Source organism: Nanorana parkeri, unplaced genomic scaffold, assembly GCF_000935625.1.
Source record: "Nanorana parkeri isolate BGI_ZX_2015 unplaced genomic scaffold, ASM93562v1 scaffold507, whole genome shotgun sequence".
Classification (NCBI taxonomy): domain Eukaryota; kingdom Metazoa; phylum Chordata; class Amphibia; order Anura; family Dicroglossidae; genus Nanorana; species Nanorana parkeri.
Genome location: NW_017306775.1, coordinates 300297 through 326820, shown reverse-complemented (window position 1 = coordinate 326820; position 26524 = coordinate 300297). Strand labels below are relative to the sequence as shown.

General features: G+C 46.9%; 2 protein-coding genes across 6 annotated transcripts in view; one reads left to right on the top strand and one right to left on the bottom strand.

Moving 5' to 3' along the window:
- The window catches only part of EXOC6B (exocyst complex component 6B), a 262345-nt gene extending 253012 nt beyond the window's left edge, over window positions 1-9333 (bottom strand). For all 5 annotated transcript variants that reach the window (XM_018561201.1, XM_018561202.1, XM_018561200.1 and 2 more), the window contains exon 1: window positions 9224-9333. In XM_018561201.1, coding sequence (XP_018416703.1) covers window positions 9224-9312 — 89 coding nt within the window. In that variant the 5' untranslated portion in view covers window positions 9313-9333. The remainder of the gene's footprint in view (window positions 1-9223) is intronic.
- A 6653-nt stretch (window positions 9334-15986) lies between these two features.
- On the top strand, window positions 15987-21771 carry LOC108790843 (sepiapterin reductase-like). Its single transcript, XM_018561197.1, has 3 exons — window positions 15987-16434; window positions 21168-21458; window positions 21584-21771. Exons 1-3 carry the CDS (start codon window positions 15987-15989, stop codon window positions 21769-21771), a joined length of 927 nt encoding a protein of 308 aa, XP_018416699.1.
- The last annotated feature ends 4753 nt before the right edge of the window (window positions 21772-26524 follow it).

Sequence of the window (26524 nt, the reverse complement as noted above, 5' to 3'; positions counted from 1 at the left end):
CTAGCAGCTCGTGGTTTCCAAGGTGGGGGGTGCATCAGAATCGCCGGGTGACCCAACAGAACGCCACATGCCCTAAAAAGTTTCCCCTATCCCGACCACAAGCTGCTCGTAAACTTTCCTCTGTTTTGCGGAGGCCTTTGGAACCGTTCATTTCTGGATTTCGGGGAGACCGATCCATTTACTTTGCTTATATTTTTTATATTGCTATAAAAAATATATGTTTTATGGCAGGGGTGTCAAACTCAATTTAATCGCGGGCCGCATCAACGTTATAGTTGCCCCAAAAGGTATCTGTGAGATGATATAAATGTATCTAATCTTTATCATAATTGCCTCTGCATTCCATTATCACGGGTTTTAGTAATAACTTAATACCTGGATCTGAAAGTAGAAGTCTAGGAAATGGCCCGGTGGGTCGGATTCGGCCCCGGGGCCTTGAGTTTGACACATGTGTTTTATGGGGGTTTTTGTACCTTAGGCCCCATTCACACTGAGCGATTTATCGAATATTGCGGATATTTACCGCGCGATATCGCTCTCCAATGCATGGCAATGGGGCTCTGTCCGTCGCTATCGCGGGTCGTGCGTCGCTACAGCAGGACCCTTTTTGGAGCGGATTTTGCCGCGATTCTAGTTTGCTCAATGCAAGCATTTGCGCGATATCGCGCGCCAAACTGCAAATCGATCGACAAACGCGCGATTTGCGAATAGCTCAGTGTGAATGGGGCCTTAGAGCTCAAGTTTATAGCAGTCCTCGTTGGCCAACCTTCAGTCTATCAGACTCGCCCCCACCTTACCGACTGGTCAGTGTCTTTTAATGCTCTCTGCCAATTCCTCCACCAGCCTCCCAACAGATAGAAATCCATCTACGACTCTGCCCCCGGCTACATCACCAACCTCATCCCCGAATATCATCCAAAATGTCATCTTTAATCCTCCCAAGACCTCCTGTTCTCTAGATCCCTCATCACCTCCTCCCATGATCCACCCCTGCACTGCACGGGTTAAGTGCCCATTTTCGTTATACTCACCCGAACCTCGATCCCATATGCCTGCTAGACTGGTCCATTCAATCTCTCATCTATTCCAGCAATGGAATGTCCCTTTGTGTACTCATGTCAAATACCCTGTATTAGACATGATGACTCGTGGATCCTTAGACCACTGGAGCGGAGAGGAAGAGGGGCCACAGGGATCGGTCTAGGAGCTAGGTTGGACTGAGGTTCATGTGAGCACTTAACCCTTGCAGTGCAGGGGTAGCCCTACTGAAAGGGTTACGTTTTACCCTGCCTTCTCTAAAAGGTTCCACCTATTTTCTGGCTTCAAATTAATTTTTGGTGCGACATTTACATTTACTAAAATGTGCTCTTCCACATTTTAGGAAATGTATTCTGCATTGCTGTATAATGTATTGCTGGGATTTGTAGTTCCTTATAGCTGACGGTATTATTCTGCATTGCTGTATAATGTATTTCTGGGATTTGTAGTCCTCTATAACTGATTGTATTATTCTGCATTGATGTATAATGTATTGCTGGGATTTGTAGTTCCTTATAGCTGACGGTATTATTCTGCATTGCTGTATAATGTATTTCTGGGATTTGTAGTCCTCTTTCGGTGGTGGTATTCTGTACTGCTGTATAATGTATTGCTGAGATTTGTAGCCCTCTATAGGTGATGCTATTTTGCATTGCTATATAATGTATTTCTGGGATTTGTAGTCCTCTATAGCTGGTGGTATTCTGCATTGCTGTGTAATGTTTTATTGGGATTTGTAGTCCTCTATAGATGGTGGTAGTCTACATTGCTGTATAATGTATTTCTGGGATTTGTAGTCCTCTATAGATGGTGGTATTCTACATTGCTGTATAATGTATTGCTGCTATCCCTCTGCAGCTTAGAGTCAGTGGCAGAACTAGCAGGGTCACAGCGCTCCACCATCATCCTAAAATGAGGAGTATATATTGCTTTGGAAAAACTATCACATGACAAAAAAAAAAAAAGGGAAGAGGTTTTGGTAATTGGTATTGGCGAGTACTTGAGGAAAAATATAGGTACTCGTACTCAGTCTCGAAAAAATGGTATTGATGCATTCCTAATCTAAATAGACACTGGAAAGACTTTCCATTCCCTATATGAGAAGCGTGTTTTATATCTACCTGTGAGCAGCACTTGGGGCGGGGGGATTTATGAGCCCGCCTGTTATAGGAAATCCATCTCCTAATGCCTCTAACTGCTCCTGTTTTGCACAGCCAGGGAGCTCATTAATCGTTCCCTACGGCCACAACTATGATTGTAAATATTTGTTCCACGCCTGTGAAGTGCTTTTCCAGTGAGGCCCGGATATTAATCTCCTGCTTGAAGACTGCAATAATTTTCCCCGGTCCTCCGTGTGTCCGCCTATGTGTGTTGTTGGGTCACTCTCCGTCTATGAGGAAAGGAGCCTTTTCCTCCGATTTTAGTGCCAGCCTCATAATAGCCGCACTTAGGACAATGCGTCTTCCGTATTTACAGGGACTTGCAAGTCATTACTCAAAGGCCGCTCTAAAAATACATTCTTACTTGTGTCTGGCCACACCTAAATATAGAGCCGTGTCACTCCGGGCACAGAAAACAAAGCAGAGAGAAAAGGTCCATGGAGGGTTGGAAGTATTTCAGGGACATTGTGACAGGACCCATATCCTGAGCGGCATACCATCATAGAGTTATTAAATCAAGGAGGGGGGGGGGGAGGTCTGGTGTGAAATGACAGAGCGTGCATGAGAAACAAGCCAGCAGGTCTGAACTTGCAGCCCCGTCTATGTGGAACCTTTCCCGATATCACCTGCATGAGAGACCGCCGACCACCATTTCTACACACAATCAGGAGGACAACAGTCCAGATCACACTACTGCTGCTTTCTCTATATCCGCGTATGCTTTATCGATCAGCATCTCTCCGCTTTATTAAACTGGATCCAAATTTAAAAAAAGGTGAAGATCATATATGTTATAGGTATGGATGCACTGATAGCGGTTTTTTGTTATGGAGTACAGATTTTTTCATTCGGCACTGACCGATACCGGATACCGATACCGGTGCTTCCGCTGGCATGGAGCAGGCTTCCCGGGCAATCAGGAAGCCAGACAGCAAGTTATAACATGCCACCCGGCTTCCTGATTGGCCGGGAAGCCGGCTCAATGCCGATTGGCGGCGAAACCAGCTTCCCAGCCAATCAGCAAGCCAGGCAGCGAGTAATGACCCGCCTCCTGATTTGCCGAGCAGCCGGCTCCATGCTGACTGACTAGAAAGCAGGCTTGCCAGCAAATCAGCATCGAGCCGGCTGTTCAGCGGCCTCGATGCTGATTGGCCAGGAAGCCGGCTTCCCAGCCAATTAACATGAACCCAGCTTTCTCGCCAATCAGGAGGCGGGTCATTACACGCCGTCCAGCAATCTGATCGCATGGAAAGCTGGCTCCATGTTCCCCTACGGCACTGTTTCGGTATAGAGGAAGGTATCAGAGCATTTGGGCGAGTAAGAGTACTGGCCCAAATACGCAGTATCATCACTAGTATCGGTGCATCCCTAGTTATGGGGAACATCTAGGAGATGTTGATCGTGCCTAGGCACTACCCTGCACATGTAACTTTGTTCTGGACTTCCTTCTGAGAAATAGCAATGCACTTCGTGGTACGAGTGCGCATGGGCACTCCGGTGCCTACAGTCTCATATCTGTACATCTGCAGCGTGAGATCTAAGGCACTGCTGCCTGGGACTGATAGTCTTCGGAGACTTGGACTGAGGTTTGGTGATGTCTATGGTGTGTTGCTCACTGTTCTCCTTGCTGGAGGCTCCGAGATGGGGAAGCAATGACTTCCTCTACCAAGATGGCCACCTCCACATATAGACAAAGTACGGAACAAGACATGGTATGTCAGTAACTGGGAAAATGAACAACTGGAGATCGTAAGCAATATCGGTAACTAGGACTAGAGCATGCACTATAACCGGGGTGGGCATCTTTGGCCCTCCAGCTGTGCTCTAACTTTGAATCCCAACATGACTCTGGGAGTCATGCCTGTAACTGTCACTCTTGCAATGCCCTCATGGGACATGTGGCTCCACAACAGCTGGAGGGCCAGAGTTGCCCTCCCCTGCACTATAAAGGTACTTGCTCTTACCTTCACCTTGCTACCCCAATGCCCAATCCACTATCAAGGAACCCCAAAAATCCTAAGCACATACAAACTTTTATAGGGCTTAGCTCACCCAGCCGCACCCAGCATGAAAGCTTTCAGGTCTTTCAACTGGCTCGAGAGACGGAGCATGGCATGTGGGAGCAAAGGTGCCCCTTGAGATTAGGGTATATAGGAGAGATACAATATCTCCTCCTACATAGAAACAACGATAGCTGGGAAAGCCCCCAGTGCCATGACAAAGAAGGCACCACCAAGTACCTGGATGTCATCTCATGTTTCCTTCCAGAGGCTCCAAAATCAGATCAGTCTGGTATGCAAATTTTACCAAATCTCCCATAGACAGGTGTCTGGCTCTGCCCATTCTTGGCCCTTGGCCCATCATTGTGACCGGCTGCCTCAATAACCAATAGCAAGGCTCAGGAATTGAGGCCCCGGCCTCACCCTTAACCATGGCAGCTGCTTGAAATTTGCATATTAGAACATCCCAGGTTTTCGGGGCTCAGCAAGAAAGCTAAGTGACGTGTCTATTAATTCACGCCAGAGGGAGCTTCCCCAACGTTCAGTTGATGCCAGAATAGGCCCAATGCCAAGACAGCTGTCCTCTAACCTTGATATGAGGGACCTTGGCTCCATCAGCAATAGGTCCAAAGCCAAGGAAACTATCCTCTAACCTTGATATGAGGGACTTTGGCTTCATCAGCAATAGGTCCAATGCCAATACAGCTGTCCTCTAACCCTGATGTGAGGGACCTTGGCTTCATCAGCAATAGGTCCAATGCCAATACAGCTGTCCTCTAACCCTGATGTGAGGGACCTTGGCTTCATCAGCAATAGGTCCAATGCCAATACAGCTGTCCTCTAACCCTGATGTGAGGGACCTTGGCTTCATCAGCAATAGGTCCAATGCCAATACAGCTGTCCTCTAACCCTGATGTGAAGAAGACAAGAAGGCCCATCTAATGTTCCCGGCACAATCAAATCAGAGTACAGGGTGGCATTACTATCTGATTTGTGGGGATAATTCAGGGTAACACAGATGGTTTCCTTGTTCAAATCTCTATAAAAAGGGGCGGCGGTCCATATTATTTGACCATGCCCAAGTTGCTGCACGTTCCCGGCTGGACAGCTGAAACAAAACTACTTCTTGAAGCTATCCCGAATAGTTGCTAATCAATTTAACATTTGGGGAGATTTCCCCCATCACACCGGCTACTGGGATTTGTCAGGAAAACATGCACTGTGCTTGTGTTGGGTGAAGGCACCCGGTGTGGACAAGCCTTACAGGTCTCATGTGTTTCTATATGAGCAAATAAAGACAAGAACACATTTTATATGATCACAAATGGGAAGAACCCAACATGGGAATAACACCTGGGAATCACACATGGGAGGAACCCAACATGGGAATCACACAACATGGGAATCACCCAACATGACAAGGCAATTCGTCAATGTCCCCATCAAATACACAGGATTATACCTGCATAGCACAACCAAGGACTGGATTTCATTTATCAAACACTGAAACTACACTGAATTAAACATAAACAACCTCAAACTGTAAAACAAAAATCACAATCAAAACTATAGGACACTCACACTCTGGAATGTGAATGAAATCATAATATAGAGTCCCCGATACAGTCTGGAAGCCAACCTCCCCAATAAAGTGGACCTCTCTAGACCAGCGTTTCTCAACCTTTATCAAAGTCATGGCACCCTTTAAAAGTATCTCGAGGTAGCCCAGTTTAAAATGGTGGGTTTACCCCATCACATCAGAAGCACACCCTTCACTTTAAGAGCCCCCCCACGTGCTTTACGTCAGATGCACAATTTCACATCATAGTTCCCCCTCTACATCATTAGCCCCCTCCTTTCACATCAGAAGCCCACTTTCACATCAGAGTTCCCCTTCTACATCAGGAGCCCCCTTCACATTGCAGACCCACTACCACAAATGTTTGAGGCACCTCTGAGGAGACCAGGAGGCCCACTAGTATGCCACGGCACCCTGGTTGATGGCTGTTCTAGACCATGTTGGATAAAGTAACAGTTCTAGGCAATAGTGGACACCATAGAGTGTCAATACAAAGCTTCAGCTTGTCCCAAAACGTCCCTGAAGGCCACCAAGAGAGACCAGGACCAACTCTGATCCTCAGGTGGGTTCCTCGCCTTCATAAAACATAGAAGAAAAAAAAACAGGAAACAATAGTCAGCGCTCTCGAAATAATGCTACGAAGAATGTATGTAGTATGTGGTATGCGGCTCTGATCACCAGGAGGACAATGCCTGTAAATACTACAACAATAAAAACACAAGAGCGCAATAACCTTGATGGTAGAGTGTTGTAGAGACTGCCTGTCTCTCCATGTCGCGCTTGTGTTTTTATTAGGGATGCACCGATACCATTTTTTTTAAGACCGAGTACGAGTACCGATACTTTTGATCAAGTACTCGCAGATACCAATTACCGATACTTTTTCTTAAAGGGACAGTGAACATTTTTTCTAAAGCAATACAAACTAATGCTTTAAGGTCACTTTCTTAATATTATGATTCATGAGATGACGAGGGAGCATGACGCCGGCTTCACGGCCAATCAGAATGCGTCATTACACGGCGCCCGGCTTACGGATTTGCCAGCTTCCTGACCAGTCGGGAAGCCGGGCAGCGCGTCATTGCTACAAGTGACGAGAGAGCATGGAGCCGTTTCCTGGCCAATCAGGAAACCCGGCAGCGTGTAATGATGCGCTGCCCGGCTTCCTGATACAGGAAGTACTCATGCTGGGTATCGGAGCATTTGGGCGAGTACGAGTACCCATATACTCGGTATCGGCACAGATACTAATATCGGTATCGGTGCATCCCTAGTTTTTAATTGTTATAAAACACAGAAAGCTGATGATTTACCACAGGAACGCGTTCCATGCCGAGTGCAGGACCAATGAAAACCATTTTCACTGCGGTAGGAACGGCGATCCCTCCTTTCATCCCCCCCTCACCGTACTGAACACATGACGTTCCGTACCCTCGGCATCAACAAGGCTTTGCACATCCGTCCTGAAGCCCCCAAAGCAGAGAGGCGACGAGCATTCCGATATTCCCAGCACGCGGTCCTGATCACATAATGCGCCGGCATGCGTTTATACATTACAATGCATTCTATGGACTGAAACAATAGTAAATGAAGCTGTCGGCCTTTTCCTTGTATTGGGCAACGCAACCCAACGCCGCTGGTGTGAACAAGCCCAGAAAAGAGCCCGGCTCTGGGCAAGAACTGACCCCCCACCCCCCCTCTAGGGGTGTTGGGGGGGGGTTGAGGAGAGGGGGGGACCCGGAGTTCAGTTTTAAACGGTGTGTCCGGCCAAAACCTTTTCGTTCTTAGTTTTTGAACTAGGACCCTTGAAGGATTGTACTGCTATCCGGGGTTCCATTAGAGAGATTTCCCCCTACTTCCTGTCCTGAGGACGATGTTTATATTCGGGACCTGGGACTTCCTGTCCTGAGGACGATGTTTATATTTGGGACCTGGAACTTCCTGTCCTTAGGATAATGTTTATATTTGGGACCTGAGACTTCCTGTCCTGAGGACGATGTTTATATTCAGGACCTGGGACTTCCTGTCCTGAGGACAATGTTTATATTTGGGACCTGAGACGTCCTGTCCTGAGGACAATGTTTATATTCGGGACCTGGGACTTCCTGTCCTGAGGATAATGTTTATATTTGGGACCTGGGACTTCCTGTCCTGAGGAAAATGTTTATATTTGGGACCTGAGACTTCCTGTCCTGAGGACAATGTTTATATTTGGGACCTGGGACTTCCTGTCCTGAGGACAATGTTTATATTCGGCACCTGAGACTTCCTGTCCTGAGGATAATGTTTATATTTGGGACCTGAGACTTCCTGTCCTGAGGACAATGTTTATATTCGGGACCTGGGACTTCCTGTCCTGAGGACAATGTTTACCAGACAGGAAGTGAGAGGAAACTCTGGAAAGGCATCACAGAAAGACAAAAAGAAAAAGGAAAATGCTTTCTCTCCGTGGAGTGGTGGAAAGCTACAACCCGGGTCACATTTCTACGGCTGTCTCTGTCCTGTACTTCCTGTCTGATAAAAACCATTCCCAGCAGGACAGGAAGTGATTGTAAATCTCTCTAATGGAGTCTCGAAAATACAGAAAAGACCCAACAGTAGTCCCAATGTCCCAATCCTCCCCCACCTCCCCCCTCCGCAAATCTAGCAGAAAGGTTTTGGCGTGACGCACACTTTATTACCAGCGCTCACTGGCCTCTGTAGCTGCAGGAACTCCGGCGTCACTCATCCTCACAGTCTGCCAGCATAGTCATCTGTCACACAGAGCAGTCTCTCTCTCTCCTGTCACACAGACCAGTCTCTCTCTCGCTCTCTCTCCTGTCACACAGACCAGTCTCTCTCTCTCTCTCTCTCTCTCTCTCCTGTCACACAGACCAGTCTCTCTCTCTCTCCTGTCACACAGAGCAGTCTCTCTCTCTCCTGTCACACCTCTCTCTCTCTCTCTCCTGTCACACAGACCAGTCTCTCTCTCTCTCCTGTCACACCTCTCTCTCTCTCTCTCTCCTCTCACACACAAAACACTCTCTCTCTCTCCTCTTAAAGCAGTCTCTCTCTATCTCCTGTCACATAGAACAGTCTCTCTCTACTGTCACACAGAGCAGTCTCTCTCTATCTCTCTCTCCTGTCACACAAAGCAGTCTCTCTCTATCTCCTGTCACACAAAGCAGTCTCTCTCTATCTCTTTCCTGTCACACAGACCAGTCTCTCTCTCTCTCCTGTCACACAAAGCAGTCTCTCTCTAGCTCCTGTCACACAGACCAGTCTCTCTCTCTCTCCTGTCACACAAAGCAGTCTCTCTCTATCTCCTGTCACATAGAACAGTCTCTTCTATCTCTCTCCTGTCACATAGAGCAGTCTCTCTCTCTTCCTCTCTCCTGTCACAGACAACAGTCTCAGGTGTCTCTTTGCAGTCACATAGGACAGCCCCTCTCCCGGCAGTCTCTCACCTCAGGGTGGGCCCTATACAGGCGGACTCGGTGCTCTCGATCTCCCGCAGGATCCTCTCATGTTCAGGCGCTGATTCCAGCTCCGCCATGTTTGCTGGATCCTCGGGGCTCCGCCCTCTCACAGACTACTCTATACGCTGCGTTCCACGATACATCTTTTCCTGAGCTCCGTTCCGCGTTCCACAATACGTCCTTCTGCGCTGCGTTCCACCAATGTATGTCCTTCTGTGCGCTGCGTTCCACCAGTGTACGTTCTTCTGCGCTGCGTTCCACCACAGTACCTTCTTCTGCGCTGCGTTCCACCAGTGTATGTTCTTCTGTGCGCTGCGTTGCACCAGTGTACGTCCTTATGTGCGCTGCGTCCCACCTGAGCGCTGCGTTTCACTCTCCCTCCTTTTATTTCCTGGTGTAATGTAAAGTAATTGGAGAGTTTATTGTTATGCTCTCCTCACATCATTGTGTCATTATGTATGGAGAGAGTAGATGTGCTAAATCATAGTTGTGTGCAAGAGGGTGTCACTGCATCCAGAGTGTAAATAAGGGGGAGGGGAATATGTATGTGTGGGACAGTGGGAGGGCCTACAAGCTATACAAGCTAATAGCTGACTTAGATGATAGCCAATGAAATGGGGTTTATTTCTTCTCAGAGTTATGCGGGGGAGGGAGCTATAATTATCCTCAGAACAGTGTAGGAGGAGCATTAACTGCCCTGAGAGCTGTGTAGGAGGAGCTAAATTATCCTAACAACAGTGTGGGAGGAGCTATAATTACTTTTAGACCCGTTCACACCAGAAAGCTTTCATCGCTCGGATCTTTCTGCGCTGAAACGCATGCAAATAAAATCCCATACATTCCTAAGGGGGCTGTTTAACGCAAACGCACGCGTATATGGGCACACAATAAGGTAGACACCATGGGGTATATATGGGCACACAATACGGTAGACACCATGGTGTATACGGGCACACAATAAGGTAGACACCATGGTGTATACGGGCACACAATAAGGTAGACACCATGGGGTATATATGGGCACACAATAAGGTAGACACCATGGTGTATACGGGCACACAATAAGGTAGACACCATGGTGTATACGGGCACACAATTGTGACCGCTGCGACCCTGGTAGTTCCGCCAGTGATGCAGGTTTAACAGACATCCCTATTTGCAGCTGGGACAATGCATTATAAATGCAGTTATAGAAGGAGCCCTCTTGTGGCCAATATATGTACATACAGTATATCCTTTGTCCTATTTGTAATGTGTATTTCATATCCAATTGAGATCTTTTATTGGGGCTGTATTGACATATACCGTGTTTCCCCAAAAATAAGACACTGTCTTATATTTTATTTGGCTCAAAAAAAAAAAAAACACCAGGTCTTATTTTCAGGGTAGGTCTTATTTATTTTTTGAATGTACAATAATGCACACTTATTCATGTAGAAAAGTCTACATGTATTCAGGTACAAAAATATGGTGATCAGGGCAATCCCGGCCATCGGGAGATTGAAATTCCACATCCCTGCTGCCCCTCTACTCCCTGCTGCCCCAAGGCCGGGCCTTGGTTTGCCATGTGGGAAATCCGGCCCTGCTCACACCCTCCCTGTATACAGTAGACAGTATTATAGGATTAATGTTTGGGTTTGGACCCTATATCTGTTCTGAGTCTAACCAATATGGGGAATGTATATCCATCCTAGATCGCTGGTGGCTGGTGTGGCTCTTGGCACTCTCCGGGGGATTGGTCTCTTCTCGGCCCCCCACACAGCACAGGCAACTGGCCCAGGTTGCTTGCCCCAAGTCGAGTGTTAGAGGTGATTAGATCTGTCCCCATGGAGTCGGTGTTTAGGGTGTCGCACCCTGTTGTTCAAATCCAGCGCGGAGCGGTGGGAACCGCAGGAATTCGTATGGGAATTCTGTGTCCCAGGAGAGTTGATTTATAGGGGGCGCCCGAGAGGGGAGGGGGTTGTTCATTACAGGAGAGCAGAAGTCGAGGACTGTCTGCAGAGTCTCTGGATAGAGACTGTTTCTGATACATAGGCTGGTCCATGGGAAGGACAGGACCAGGCCTAGGACTATGTAGAGCTACAAAGATTCCCTAGTTTCCACATAGGGGGAAACCCACCGTGTTAGGACGGACAAAGGATGGGATTCCGGAGAATAGTAAAGTGCTAGAAGACTGACGATATTTGCCAGTGGGCCTATGGCCGAAGTAAAGTCGTGACTCTGGGCTGCACCTGGGCTGATGTACCTCTCTCTCTAAATTGTATCACCATGCAAGTAACAAGTGATGTGCCGTCACCCCATTCGGGGGTGGCTGAAAAGTATACTTTGTGCTGTTAATATCTTCAAGTAAAATCAACAAAAAGACTATCTGAGTGGACTGGTGCTTCTCCCTCCAACCTCTGAGAAGGTGGGGTTCTACCAAAGTATGATGTGGACTGTAACGTGGCTGTAACCATCTGAGAAGGGTAGGTGCGCAATGGGGCTATGCCTGACACAGGGTGCCATTCATGGTGGCCTTTCTCCCTAAGGGGGAGGAAGCGCCGAAGGCCGCAGAGGCGGTTGAAGCCATGAGGCCCTGTGTACGTAGTACTACACGTGTGGGAGTGTTTGCACGAGGCCAAGGCCGTGGCCCCTGACCGTGGGGTGTCTGGTTTCAAGTTGCATGCACGGGGTTACTCAGCCAACCCAAGAGGGAACACACACACGCAACACCCCGAGAGTGAACCCCGCCTACATGCGCAGCACCCAATGAATGGTGTTATAACATCTCAGTGGTTCTAATGTCTATTATTATACTAAAAAAATATGGAATGTTATGTAAGATTTGTTCACGTTCATGATTCTCATTACAGCATATGTTCTCCTGAGGAAGCCCCTCAATATTTGGGGTGAAAGGCATTGCGAATAGGAGGACGCCATCCTTACCACACTATCGCCACCCTTCATGAAGCTTTTTTCAGTCGTTGGAAAACTTTGCTCAGTTCATCTGGTTGTACAATGCTTTTATATACAATTCAGAGATTTCATTTGTTTTCTTTGTTCGCCTAAAAAGCCAGAGTTCTGGTCTTCGTGATGTATTTCTTTTGAGTGAGGGTGTGGTGCACCATAAAGGCGAACACTTATCTACTAATTGTTGCTCATCATATACTTTACTCTGCTCCACTGTGTACATTGTGCTGTATGAGATATTCATGAGGACAGAGCACATCACCACTGTAAGTCCCTTTTCTATCTTACACCACTGACCTCTGCGCACTGCGTCACCTTACTGAGCTCCGCACTGCGTCACCTTACTGACCTCAGCACTGCGTCACCTTGCTGACCTCCACACTGTGTCACATTACTGACCTCCGCGCACTGTGTCACATTACTGTCCTCTGCGCACTGCGTCACATTACTGACCTCCCCACTACGTCACCTTACTGAGCTCCGCACTGCGTCACCTTACTGACCTCAGCACTGCGTCACCTTGCTGACCTCCACACTGTGTCACATTACTGACCTCCGCGCACTGTGTCACATTACTGTCCTCTGCGCACTGCGTCACATTACTGACCTCCCCACTACGTCACCTTACTGAGCTCCGCACTGCGTCACCTTACTGACCTCAGCACTGCGTCACCTTGCTGACCTCCACACTGTGTCACATTACTGACCTCCGCGCACTGTGTCACATTACTGTCCTCTGCGCACTGCGTCACATTACTGACCTCCGCGCTCTGGAGAGAGATGGGCACAGTGGCAATGGAAGAGCCAGATTTTGGGGGGGGGTCATTTTCTGGCAGTGCCCTTCCTGAGACTAGACTCTGTATCCGCCCCTGCTTCACTTCTACTTCTGATGACCACAAGGGATTTCCCTCTCTTTAGAGGGATTTCTTCCCACTTCCTGTGAAGAAAAATCTCCCCAATGGGACACAGATGGAAAAAAAAACTCTGAGTGGTCATAACCTTCCCTCCCTCTTTCCTCCATAATTCCCGGATGTCACACTAAAGGAGGAAAAGTCCAAGCATTGTGAGCACTGAGGCAGAGCGTGGAGTACGGATCGGATACGCTCGTAAAATATCCTAAAAAAAGGAAATAAATGAGGTTATTTCCAGCGGTGCAGAATAAAATATCCTAAAGCTGGAAATAAGCTCATTTATGTCCTTTTTTTAGGATATTTTACGAGCGTATCCGATGATCCTTCCATGGATCTGATGATCCTTCCATGGATGAGTACAATGCTGGGTCACAGTACATGTCTTCTTCTCCATAGGAACAGCTATGTATAGACTCTTCCAGCACAGTGCTGTATGTGTGGACACGGTCATGGTCATCATCATCCTCATCATTCGATACACACACATTATTATTATTGGCTATACTCAGTGGACTATTTTCATGGATGAGAAAATAATGGCACTGACAGCACGATCGGCGGTGGTGTGCGATTCCGTGACAACCCAGCCATCCGCTCGGTTTTGTGCACGATGACCGGGCAGTCACGGATCGCACACCACTGCCGATTGTGCTGTCAGTGCCATTATTTTCTAATGGCATCCCAGTCGTGCCAGGCAGATTGCGCGTTTACCTACTTTTTTAAGCTTAACTGTATTGCTATCACACAGGGAATAACAAGCCCCTGTGTGATAGCATTTGGAGGTGACAGGTACTCTTTATTGAACCTGTCACCTCCAACACAGGAGTTCTAGCACATCGCTGTTGCTATAAATCCTGTGACAGTAACGAGCAGCTGCCGCCGAGGACAGAGGTTTCCACGTTCCATCCTCACCCATCCGCTCTCGGCGCTCCACGTCCCCCGCTCGCAGCGCCGCTCTGTGCGTTCATTTTAGGGAAAGAAAACCAGCCCTGCTACTTTTCCGTAGCAGGGCTAAAACAGCGAAAAAAGCATATGCCTGGCGCCCGGAACTACATGTCCCGGGCGTCGGGCGATACGAATTCCACACCCCTGCCACCAATGGGGGGTGTTAAATAATGCTGTCACTGACCACTAGTGCAAGGAGGGGTTAACAGCACCTCCACTGACCACCAATGTTGGAATGTTGGGGGATGTTGGATTGAGATGCCACCTCAGAGATGCCACAATCATGTCAATCCTGGTACCCCTGCAGCTTCTTAGATCAGCCCCTGCTGCAGCCTCTCGCCTTGTGACTTACTACAAAGTTGCATTCTGACAACTTAGGGAGAGGAGACTGAGGTAATGCTTCCTCCTGCCTGCAGCAGACGGATGACCTCAACTTAGGCAAAGTCACCTGATTGAAGCCCAAAGACTGCTTTTTAATGACGAAAGGTGGATCTTTCTTTTTTATTATTATACTATTGCTGTATATTGTGATGTACGGATTTAATCATGCAGCCTGGGACAGTTAGTGAAAGTTACTGTGGTGGTCTATTCTGTGGTATCTACAGAACAGAAGCAGGTAAGGATCATCTATATCCGCATATTATTGATCTGGAAAGGATTTTCATTTCATCAATCCTGGCGCACAGCTGTGATATATTATTATACGGGTAACTTTGGAGGGCAGATGAGTTCTCTGTATTTAGCAAAGTCGCCATTTATCGTCATTACCCAATGAGAAAAGAATTGTATATCAATGTGTTTTCTTTCATGTGACTTGCAATCAGTTGTGCATATGACCGGAGGAAATTATTTTTTACATACTTTTTCTCGCTCACAATCCTATAGTTTGGCAACAGAACACAGCCAAGTACATATAGATATTTCAGCGGCTATTGACACGGCCATTTCACGCCTTTGTGGTAGAACAGTTTGTCAGGATTCTCAGTAATCAGTTTATCTTTGTTCCTCGCAGCACATTTAATGGTCGGGAACACAATGTATCCATTCATCTTCAATTATACACACTGTAAAGATTTATCACTTCCAGTTTGGAATGACCCAGGTTTAACCTTGTGTTTTCGTGTTTTCTAAATGTCACTGACCAAGGTGCCAGTGCTTACAAAGACCCCGTCAGTAGGATGGACTTCAGCCTTTGTCCACATAGTTGTCAATGTAATCATTTTTACATTTCCTCCTGGTAATAGTTATGATTACTTTAAAGTCAACACCTTTGGGAGATTCGTATCCCACTAACTATGAGGGGACGTTTCTTTGCTGACCATCAACGTAAAGGGGTAGTACACACACCACCAACATAATAGTGACTTCACTACTGGCCAACAGTTTTAGGGAACACTTCACCTCTGACCACCAAAGTAAAGGGACAACCCAAATAAAAGGGCACTTCTCCACTAACCATCAACATAATGGGGACTTCACCACTGAGCACCAAAGTAAAGAAGCACATCTCTACTAATCACTGATGTAATGGGACATTCCTCCACTGACCACCAATGTTATGGGGGCACTTCACCACTGACCTCCAAAGTAAAGTTACTGAAAGCTTCACTATATTAAAGACTTCCCTTTCTGATGAATCCAATGTTACTGTAATATTGATGATTCCAGTATACAGTATCAGAGCGTTCCTAAACCGAGGCAGCTTTTTAATCATAAGGTTTTATGTGTGACTTTTATCACAGCAATACATTTCAAATTATGAGTGCTGCAGACCAGGCAGGAGAGGGTACAGTATGCCAAGGTTCATACAATGAACAGATAGCCAGAGCAATTACCGAGACAGTCAGGAGGATGAGTCTATAAATTGCCAAGTTCATTCAATGAGCAGACAGAGCAGCATTACGGAGACAGAGAAGGACAAGTATATAGAAAGAGCATTGCATACAATGATCAGACAGAGCAGGGAGATGAGAAGCAATGGCCATGTAGATGCCACAGTGCATACACTGAATGGACACAATGGCATGGAGTGCTCGGAAGGAACAAAATCCCAAAATGCAGATTTCACAATGCATACCACCAATGGGCACAGCAGCTACAGCCTGGGCACTGTGGTGTGTGTTATCACAGGAGCCTCCCGGGGGCTTGGCAGGAGCCTGGCATGGGAGCTGTGCCCCAGAGTGATGCCAGGCTCAGCCCTACTGCTGGTGGCCCGCACAGAGCAGGCATTGCGTTTGTTGGCGGAGGAGCTGACACTCCAGTATCCAGAGATCAAAGTGAGATGGGTGGCAGCAGATCTGGGCACAGAGGACGGGGTGAGGAGGGCAGTGCAAGCTGCACAGGAGCTGAATGGACGTGACACGGCACAAAGGGTCATCATTATCAACAATGCAGGTAAGGGCTCAATGCCAAACATGGCTGCCAGTCTTATAAAATCAATAAGACCCACTGCTCCTTAATGGACAAATATTACAAAAATATTATATCAATATGATAGATCTATATATATATACTGTATACGTATACTGATAACTGTTTTTTACGGTCACCCCTGTGGTCATCCCTGAGGGGAAGTCCTTTACTTTACTTTTACTTTTCTAATAAAAAGGGTTAAAGTTCTGTATATCTAAAGCCAAATCCCCTGCCAAGTTTTTATTGGTCTCTTTGTCTCCATGAAGGAAATACATTCTCTCTTTGTTTGTCCTGGGGACTACTATCACCAGAATCCAAAATAAGGGACACACGAATATTTTGAGTTACCACCAGAACAGGAACACAATTGGGACAATTGTTCAGGTGGCTACTGTCTAAGAAGGGAATTCCCTCACATCGGGGAGATTTCCTATCACGTCCTGTTGTCTTAACAGGAAAGAAAGTTAAGGGAAATTTCACCAATGACACACAGGGATTTTTTTGGCCAAACTCTACTCTACCCAACATAAAAAATAAAGTCAAAACTTCCTTTAGTTTTGGAAGGGTTACACTCTGCCCTCCCACTCCCTCTGGGCAATTTAACCCTCCCTGTCCTGGTGACCACTGTGAGTGATGGGGAATCTCATAATTTACATCTGTCAGCAGTGAAGGAAAATGCGGCAACTCTTCCGGTGACTACTGTCTTCAAATAGATTTCCAGGCTTTTACTGTTATGTTGAAAGAGAAGCTAGTTGCACTCCTTACCGGTAAAGCCCCGTGGTCGGGGAGGGGTGCTTGGAATGACTGCGGATGGCGCCGCCAAAATACAAATACTTGCAGAAACGTCACCAGCACAACTGATCCTTATAGGATCCAAATTCGTAAATTTATTGCAAACTCATGCTGAAATGGATCTGAAATTAAACAGACTTTCCCTCTCACTTTGTACAGTTCATTCTCGTAGATTGCTCCTTAGCTCAGTGTCTCTTCTGTATTTACTCCTTTCTGCATTGAGATTAGGTAGGCCTCATCTGTTGGTATATGGACGGCCAGGACTGTCCACTGGCTGACCGGCTAAGCTCGCCTCGGGGGGACCGACACGTCACCCCGGATTTCCGTCCGTAGACGCCCACTACAGGGTTCCTCTTACTTGGGGCGTAACAGCGCGGAACTGAACCACTGGCTGACCGGCTAAGCTTGCCTCGGGGGGACCGATACGTCACCCGCGGATTTCCGTCCGTAGACGCCCACTACAGGGTTCCTTCTTTCTCGGGGCATACAGCTCACCGAGATGAGGACAATGCCTACCGTACTCTCAGGGTTGCACAAGCCCTATTGGTCTGTCTGGTCCTCCACTACCATCCGTGTGTCATGGCTGCTCTTGGATCGGAACCTCGAGCCCCACGTTGGGCGCCAGATGAAATGGATCTGAACCACAACTGGGTTCACACAAGATGTCTGCTGCTGTTCCTAATTATGTCATTTTCGGTGCACCGGAGAAATCACAAACACAGGATTAAGGTTTATGACGCATCTACTTTATTCAGGGCGGTCTCTCTCCTTTATGCACAGATAACAGGAGAGTGCTCGTCACACATATGCCCACCTCTGTTACCTCTAAATGTCTTGTACTATTGGGCAAACTAGAGGGGCTGTTAGTTAAAGTCTTGTGTCTCTCGCTAATTGGTTAGTCAAAGATATCTTCTGCTTGTAGCGTCCTCCCTCGGCATTCCTTTCATGTGTCCTCGGCGCGCTCCCGAATACAGGATCCATCTTGGTTACGCATAGCAACGCTAAAAGCTGAGTAAGGAAAGTCACAAAGCTAGGAAGCAAATGAAACTAATTCAAAACAATTTAAAACATAGAAAAGGACATTGTCTTGATATGATGCATATTCCTTCACAATGTTTGCACAGCGCTTGTGTAACTGGCAATAAATCTACGAATCCTATAAGGATCCCTGCTCAGCATCATGACAGGTCTGTCCTCCCCGCACCTCTCTGCTTGGCATGCTGACAGGTCTCTCCTCCCTGCACTGCCCCACTCTGCATTCTGACAGGCTCCCTGCACCACCCTGGTCAGCATCCTGACAGGTCTCTCCTCCCCGCACCTTCCTGCTTGCCATGCTGACAGGTCCCTCCTCCCTGCACTGCCCCACTCAGCATTCTGACAGGCTACCTGCACCACCCAGGTCAGCATCCTGACAGGTCTTTCCTCCCCACCCTGCCCCGTCCTGCTCAGCCTCCTGACAGCTCCTCTCCGCTGGCAGCTGGATCGACTCTGTGTCCCCTCCGATCCCCGCTGCCTCTGCCAACACAGTCGGGGGAGAGCAGCAGGGATCGGAGGGGACACAGACCGGTGAACAGCGGGGAGGAGAGAAGCTAGGGATGCACGGCATTTTCAAATGTTTTTGTACAATCGGCATTTGAAATTTCAGTGCATCCCTTAACCACTTGCTGACCGGAGTGTTTACACCCCCTTCCTGTCCAGGCCATTTTTCAGTGTTCAGCGCTGCGGTACTTCAACTGACATTTATTCCGTCATGCAACGCTGTGCTGAAATTAATTTTATACCATTTTTTGGGGACAGATAGAGCTTTCCTTTGCTGGTATTTAATCACCACTGCGGGTTTTATTTTTTACTGTATAATGAAAAAAGTATCGAAAATTTTGAAAAAAAACCTGTTCTCCCTACGTTATGTTATAAAACATTTATTATTACCCAATTTTTTGTGGTAAAATATAAAATATGGGGTCACGTCGGGTAAATAGACACCAAACATGTCAAGCTATAAAAATGCGCGCACACATTTAATCGCAAAAAAACTACCATACTCAAAATTGACCATAGCCGACGCTTTAACCCTTTCGCTGCCAAGCCCTCCGGAACATTTTTCAAATCAGCTAATTTTTTTAAAAGCTTTTACCGCTCATCAGTTTAGTGTTATCAGTGATTGATGGCCCTAGAACTATTGCTCTCATTCCGAAGTTCGCGGCGATATGCAACATGTACGGCGCAATGGATGTAATCTGCGTTTTCGCACGTAGGCCGGCTTGACGCATGTTTGCGTGTGGGGGCGGGGGACTTTAATTTTTATTTTATTGCTTTGATATGTGATTTTTAATTTTTTGATTTTTTTTTTGTAACACATTTTTTTATACCTTTTTTTTCCCACTGAACTTTATTGCTATCACATAGGGAGCAAACAAGCTCCCTATGTGATAGCCAATTTGCAGTGACAGGTCCTCTTTATGGAGACATCAGGGGTCTTTAAGACCCCTAATGTCACCTAGGGACCCCCAGAGAAGCTGATGAAGCAGAGACCTGCTTCACCAGCTTCTCTCTGGTTTCTGTACCGGAGAGTGACACTGAATGCAGGAAGTGATGTAATACACATCACTGCCTGCATTCCGAAGAGGAGGAGGAGATCAAATGGAGCTTATGGAGCTCTGTATATTTCCGGCCGTTGAGCTGCTGTGCTGGTCCCAGGCTCACACCGGGCACAGCGGAGCCCGGGATTGCCAACAGCGGCGGCGATGGAGGGGGGGCGCACACCCGACCGCATATTACAAGCGATCGGGCGTCTCTACAGACGCCCGAACGCTTGTATGTAAACAGCCATCGCTGGCTGTTTACATTCAAAGCTGGTTTCCCGCTCATGCCCGCCGGCTAGGGGCAGGCACGAGCGGAACGGGATGGGATGCCTAAAGACGCCCACCCGCCCTCAAGAAGCCGCTGTCCGGCCGTTTAATTACAACGGCCAGACAGCAGGTGGTTTATGTGATGGAAATATTATTGTTCCAATTAATAGTCTGGCACCAGGTTGTCTTTAAACCTTCCCAAATAAACACAGAAAGCAAATAAAAAAAAGTTCTCCATGGTAATTGGTGAGTTTGCCAATTTTATTGGTGGGTTTGAATTTTTCTAACAATTATTGTTGTTCCCGAGTCTAAACATATCTTTTTATTAGGGATGAACCAATACCGATACTGGTATCGGTGCCGATACTGAACATTTGGGCAAGTACTCGTACCCGTCCAAATGCTCCGATACTTACCTCCGATACCGGAACTTCCGGTCAGAGGGAGAGCTCCCTGACAGCTTCCCTCCTCTCCGCTGGGCGCTGGCAGCTGGATCGACTCTGTGACCCCTCCGATTCCTGCTGCCTCTGCCAACACAGTCGGGGGAGAGCAGCAGGGATCGGAGGGAACACAGACCGGTGAACAGCGGGGGAGGAGAGAAGCTAGGGATGCACTGCATTTCCAATAAGGAAGCCAGGCGGTGGGTTATGACCCGCCTCCCGGCTTCTTGAGTGGCTAGAAAGCCGGCATCACTTGTTGCTAGGCAGCCTGACTTCCTGACCAATAAGGAAGCTGGGCGGCACCTCATGACCCAGTACCCGGCTTCTGATTGGTCAGAAAGGCAGGCAGGCTCGGCAAGTGAAACCTTTGTCTTTCGCTTTAACACCGACTTCACAGGCAATTAGGAAGCCGGGCGACGGGTCATGATCCGCCGCCCGACTTCCTGATATTCGAGGCACACGGCACCGGCAAGTACTGAAAAAAAAATATTGTTACTCGATACCGAAAACCCGGTATCAGTGCATCCCTAGTTTGTACAAACATGGAAGTTTGTGCCAGACACAGCTGGCTTCCATTTCTGGGCAGCTTTAAAGAATGTTCTTCATTATAGCTCTGTATCTTCTTCCTCTGCAGGGTCTATGGGGGACATCACCAAATCTTTTGTGGACTTTACGGACCCTCTAGAGGTGAACAGATATTTCTCCTTCAACGTGTCGTCAGCGCTGTGCCTGACCTCGTCCCTGCTGAAGGTTTACCGGGGACGTCCAGGGCTACAGCGGTTGGTGGTCAATGTCACGTCTTTGGCAGCTCTTCAGCCATTTAAGTCTTGGACGCTGTACTGCGCTGGGAAGGCAGCTCGGGAGATGATGTTCAAGGTGCTGGCCATGGAAGAGCCGGATGTCCGTGTTCTCATCTACGCACCAGGTATTAACTCACTTTCAGTAGATTTCAATGTGTTAAAGATGTAAGCAAAAAGAGCAAATGAGAACTTTGAAAAGACTATTCATAGTATTATCTGCCCCAATTAATGTGCTGCCATTTGCCCACAGGGCCCCTGGATAACATCATGCAGGACCAGGTGCAGAGTCACACACATGATCTCGAGGTCCGCCAACATTTCATAACAATGAAGAAAAGCGGCCAGCTTGTTGACTGTTCCGTCTCTGCGAAGAAAATGATGGACATTCTCGAGGAAGACACCTTCAAATCTGGCGATCACGTGGATTTTTTCGATTAGTTGTTCAGTCAGTGCTAAGTGTGTGCTTTCTCGTTCTGGTTAAAAACATCTGTGCTTGTAATGTCTTGTGCTTAGGGGTGCTGCAGTATGAGAGTACACGCTCACCTGTTTCCCGTGTTGGTAACGCCTTGCAAACATGGACTTTGCAAGCAACAAAAAGCATGTTTTGATAAAGACTTGCTAAAAAGACAGCAAAATCGGAGTTGAAATACATAAATGTGAACTGTCTCAATTGTCAAAGGATGTTTAGCCAGTCTTGTGATCCAGGCACTCCTGTTAGACAGCACAGCCAGGTCCTGCACCCCCTTAGACCCTTCTTTTTACTACAATGCAGCTGAGCAATACCATTACTTCAGGACCCGTCCTGCCTGTAAATGGTCAGTTAATCAGTACACTGATTATAACTCTGTTCTGTTCTCTCCTCCGCTCAGGAAGTCCTCCCAGTGTTAAATAGACAGCACATGTGCATGTCCTTAGATCCTGATTGGCTCAGAATGGCATCACTACTTCTTATGTTATATTATTATGTCCAGGCTGCCAATGGCTAACTAGAAGCTGTAGAAGATCTAGAACAGGCATGTCCCAATATGAGATGACACAGAAGGGCGCCCTTCTCAAGGTACTATGTCCAAAAGTGAAATGCCACAGAGGGGTGCACTTTTCCAGGTACTGTCTCCTAATGTGAGATGCCACAAAGGGGTTCCCTTCCCCAGGTACTACATCCTGATTTGAGATGCCACAGAGGGGTTCCGTTCTCCAGGTACTGCATCCCAATGTGAGGTGTCACACAGGGATGCTCTTCTCCAGGTACTATGTCCTAATGTGAGATACCACAGAGGGATTCAGTTTTCCAGGTACTGCATCCCAATGTGAGATGCCATGGAGAGATTCCCTTCCCCAGGTACTACATCCCAATGTGAGATGCCACAGAGAGATTCCCTTCCCCAGGTACTGCTTCAAAATGTGAGATGCCATGGGGAGATTCCCTTCCCCAGGCACTATGTCCTAATGTAAGATGCCACAGAGGGGTTCCCTTCTCCAGGTACTACATCCCAATGTGAGATGCCACAGAGTGGTTCCCTTCTCCAGGTACTACATCCCAATGTGAGATGCCACAGAGGGGTTCCCTTCTCCAGGTACTACATCCCAATGTGAGATGCCACAGAGGGGTTCCCTTCTCCAGGTACTACATCCCAATGTGAGATGCCACAGAGGGGTTCCCTTCCCCAGGCACAATGTCCTAATGTGAGATGCCACAGAGGGGTTCACTTCTCCAGGTACTACATCCTGATTTGAGATGCCACAGAGGGGTTCCCTTCCCCAGGCACTATGTCCTAATGTGAGATGCCACAGAGGGGTTCACTTCTCCAGGTACTACATCCCAATGTGAGATGCCACAGAGGAGTTCACTTCTCCAGGTACTACATCCCAATGTCAGATGCCACAGAGGGGTTCACTTCTCCAGGTACTACATCCCAATGTAAGATGCCTCAGAGCTCTAGTTTTTGGCAATAGGATAATCCTGGCCCCCAACATTGGATAAAGCCTCGGCTGACACATTTTCTTTCATATGCAATTTATTTAGCAAATAATTATTTGCTTAAGAAAACTGTATACAATGAAGCTAAACATACTGGGGGGAAATGTATCAAAACTGGAGCAGACAGAATCTGGAGCAGTTGCATATGGCAACCAATCAGCAGAAGAAGCTGATTGGTGGCAGCGTCAATTTATCAGCTTTGATAAATTACCCTCACTGAATTTAATAGACTTTGGGTTTTACACTTTAACCCAGAGCAGCCAATAAGATCCCACCTTACATTGGTATAGAGTAGGATAGCAAAAAGTGATCATTGCAGGCCATTGTTCCATCATGGCTGTATAAATGCCTAAAGCTGTGTCAGACTTCCATGAGGTGACCCATCCCAACATCATATTGGAAACTACTCCTTTCCCCAAATAACCAAAAAATGGTTCTAACCGCTATGCATGTCTCTCCGAGCAAAAGATACAAGATCAGACAAAATTAAAATGAAATAGTTATCGGATATACCCTCTATTACAGATAAGGAAGAGAGTGAAGTGTTAACTGGCTCCCTTCCTTCGGTAGTCTCCTCCTTTGACATAGCTACATATAGCTGTAGATGGAGACAGAGATCTGTCGACGTTGACAATACAATGCTGTTGACGCAAGACCTGTGAGTGGCTCTATACCTATCTCCGTTTTTAATCAACATCTCTGTGTGGATGTGCACTCAGGTATTTACTTCACAGACATGGTTCGGTGGGTATTCTTGGGACTGTTTACAGATACAGTCAGATATGTCCACCATTCTTTATACCCTGTTTCCCCGAAAAAAAAGACCTACCCGAAAAAAAGGCCTAGTACTATTTTTGGGAATTGATAAAATATAAGACCTACCCCGAAAATAAGACCTAGTTGGGACCATTCCCCGGGCCGGTGGTGGCATAAGGAGGAACATGAAGAGCCGCAGGAGAGGCGGGAGAGAATCAGCGGTGCCAATGAAGCCCACGCTAGAGGAAGCGAGGCGACACCGGAGGGAGCAGAGCCGCATAAGCCAATGCCTCCTCTATAGCGCCGGCTCTTGTCACAGGCGGAGTGATACCAAATGCACTCCGCCTGTGAGGAATTGATAGTGAAAGTGCGCTTCGCTCATTCTGGCCAGCGATTGGTTAGCAAATTGCTCTTGGAAAGGTACGGCACCCCTGATTACCAAATTTTTGTGCATGAATACATGTAGACTGTTGTACATGAATGTGTGTGGATTGTTGTACATTAAAAAAAAAAAAAAAAATAAGACCTACCCCGAAAATAAGACCTAGTGTGTTTTTTTGAGCAAAAAAATAAATAAGACAGTGTCTTATTTTTGGGGAAACACGGTATACAGCAGCCAGGTTTTTTTGCACATAGGTAGGATGGATGATATTTGTTTCATTTGTCATAAAGAGCTCAGTCATCTCCTGCATATGACCTGGAGCTGCTCTAGTCTCAGACCTTTTTAGGTCAAGTGTCCCAGAAGTTATGTCTGACACATTTGATATACCAAACCTATATAACCCTGCCATTCGCCTACCTGGTATACTGACGGACTAACAGATTGATGATACATTTCAAACTTTCCTCCCATTCCTTCTTTTTTATGCAAGAAAACAAAACAGTAGTTTGAAAGCTTCCTAAAACACTCGCTGGTACACCAAGTCATACCTCGTTGTTACAAACTTACTTCCAGAAGGTGCCCCAAACAATTCATATCATTTGAGATAGATGGCTGGACGGGACGGTAGGCTCTTCCCAACACCCTTGAACATCCTAGGCCTATATTCCTAACTTCCCCTTTATAATATCAACTCACACATGATGGTGCTCTGGATATTCAGTTGGGATGACCACAATATGGTCTTACTTGACATCCCACCCAACCAACCAACCAACCAACGGCCATTTACATATTACACAATGAAACCCCTTTGCATTGCTGGTGTACTTTTATATTTCTTTGTTTTTTTTACAATTGTTTTTGGTTGGTTACAACATTTCTGTAACATTAAAACAGGGGAGAAAAATTGGGGATAGATAACCTTCTAGCTATCGATACCTAAGTTACTGATATATGAGCAAGATATCCATCTTTTCACAACAGATCGTGTCCTATGTGGATAACCTGATAGTTCTGCGTTATATACAGGGTTATTCACAGAAGGGTGAAGAGTTTGGGGAAGGCCGGAGAAATTAACAATCTAGGACAACATCGCTGATTTGGAGAAATTGTCCAATTCAGCTCACCTTCCAGTTCAGCGATGTTGTTCTAGATTGTTCCCTTCTCCGGCCTTCTCCAAACTCTTCACCCTTCTGTGAATAACCCTGATAGAGAAGATAACTGCTGGACTTTGTAATTATTTTGTGTCTTGTCTTTATATGTCTGTAATACATGATTATCTTTACCTGAACATTGAAATAAAAAAGCATCTTTACAAAAGCGATGATTCTCAATATTATATACAGTATCTATGGCTAGACTAATAAGCATATAGGTGACACCGGAAGTTGTAAAGCTGCAACATGGATAGTGTCACCCTCCTGGCTATGCAGTGTACAAGGATGTGTGAATAACCAGTGTGTCTGAACAGAATGACAAATGTATCAGCATGTAAAGCAGTTTGCATTTCAATTGCCACCCTGCCCCCGGGCCCAGTCCGCCACTGGGTCAGACTAATCCAGCACGTTATTAATATGAGTGCCCCACTCAATATGGCCGCAAGCGAGGGGCATACTGAGTGGGGCAACTCAGATTAATAACGTCCGAGAAAGAGAAGAGAAAACAGAGGCGAGCGAGCGAGTCCTGAAGTTGATGTGTTGGAAGCAGAAAAAATGGGCAAGCGTGAGGATTTGAGTGACTTTGACAAGAACCAAATTGTGATTGGTAGATGACCGGGTCAGAGCAACTCCTAAACTGCATCTCTTTTGGGATGTTCCCGGTCTGCAGTGGTCAGGACCAACCAAAAGTGGTCAAAGGAAGGAAAACTGGTGAACCGGCAACAGGGTCGTGGGCGGCCAAGGCTCATTGATGCATGTGGGGAGGGAAGGCTGGCCCATGGAGTCCGATCCAATAGAAGAGCTACTGTAGCTCAGATTGCTGGAAATGTTAATGCTGGTTCCAATCGGAAGGTGTCTGAACACACAGAGCATCACAGTTTGTTATGTATGGGGCTGCGTAGTCGTTATATATATATA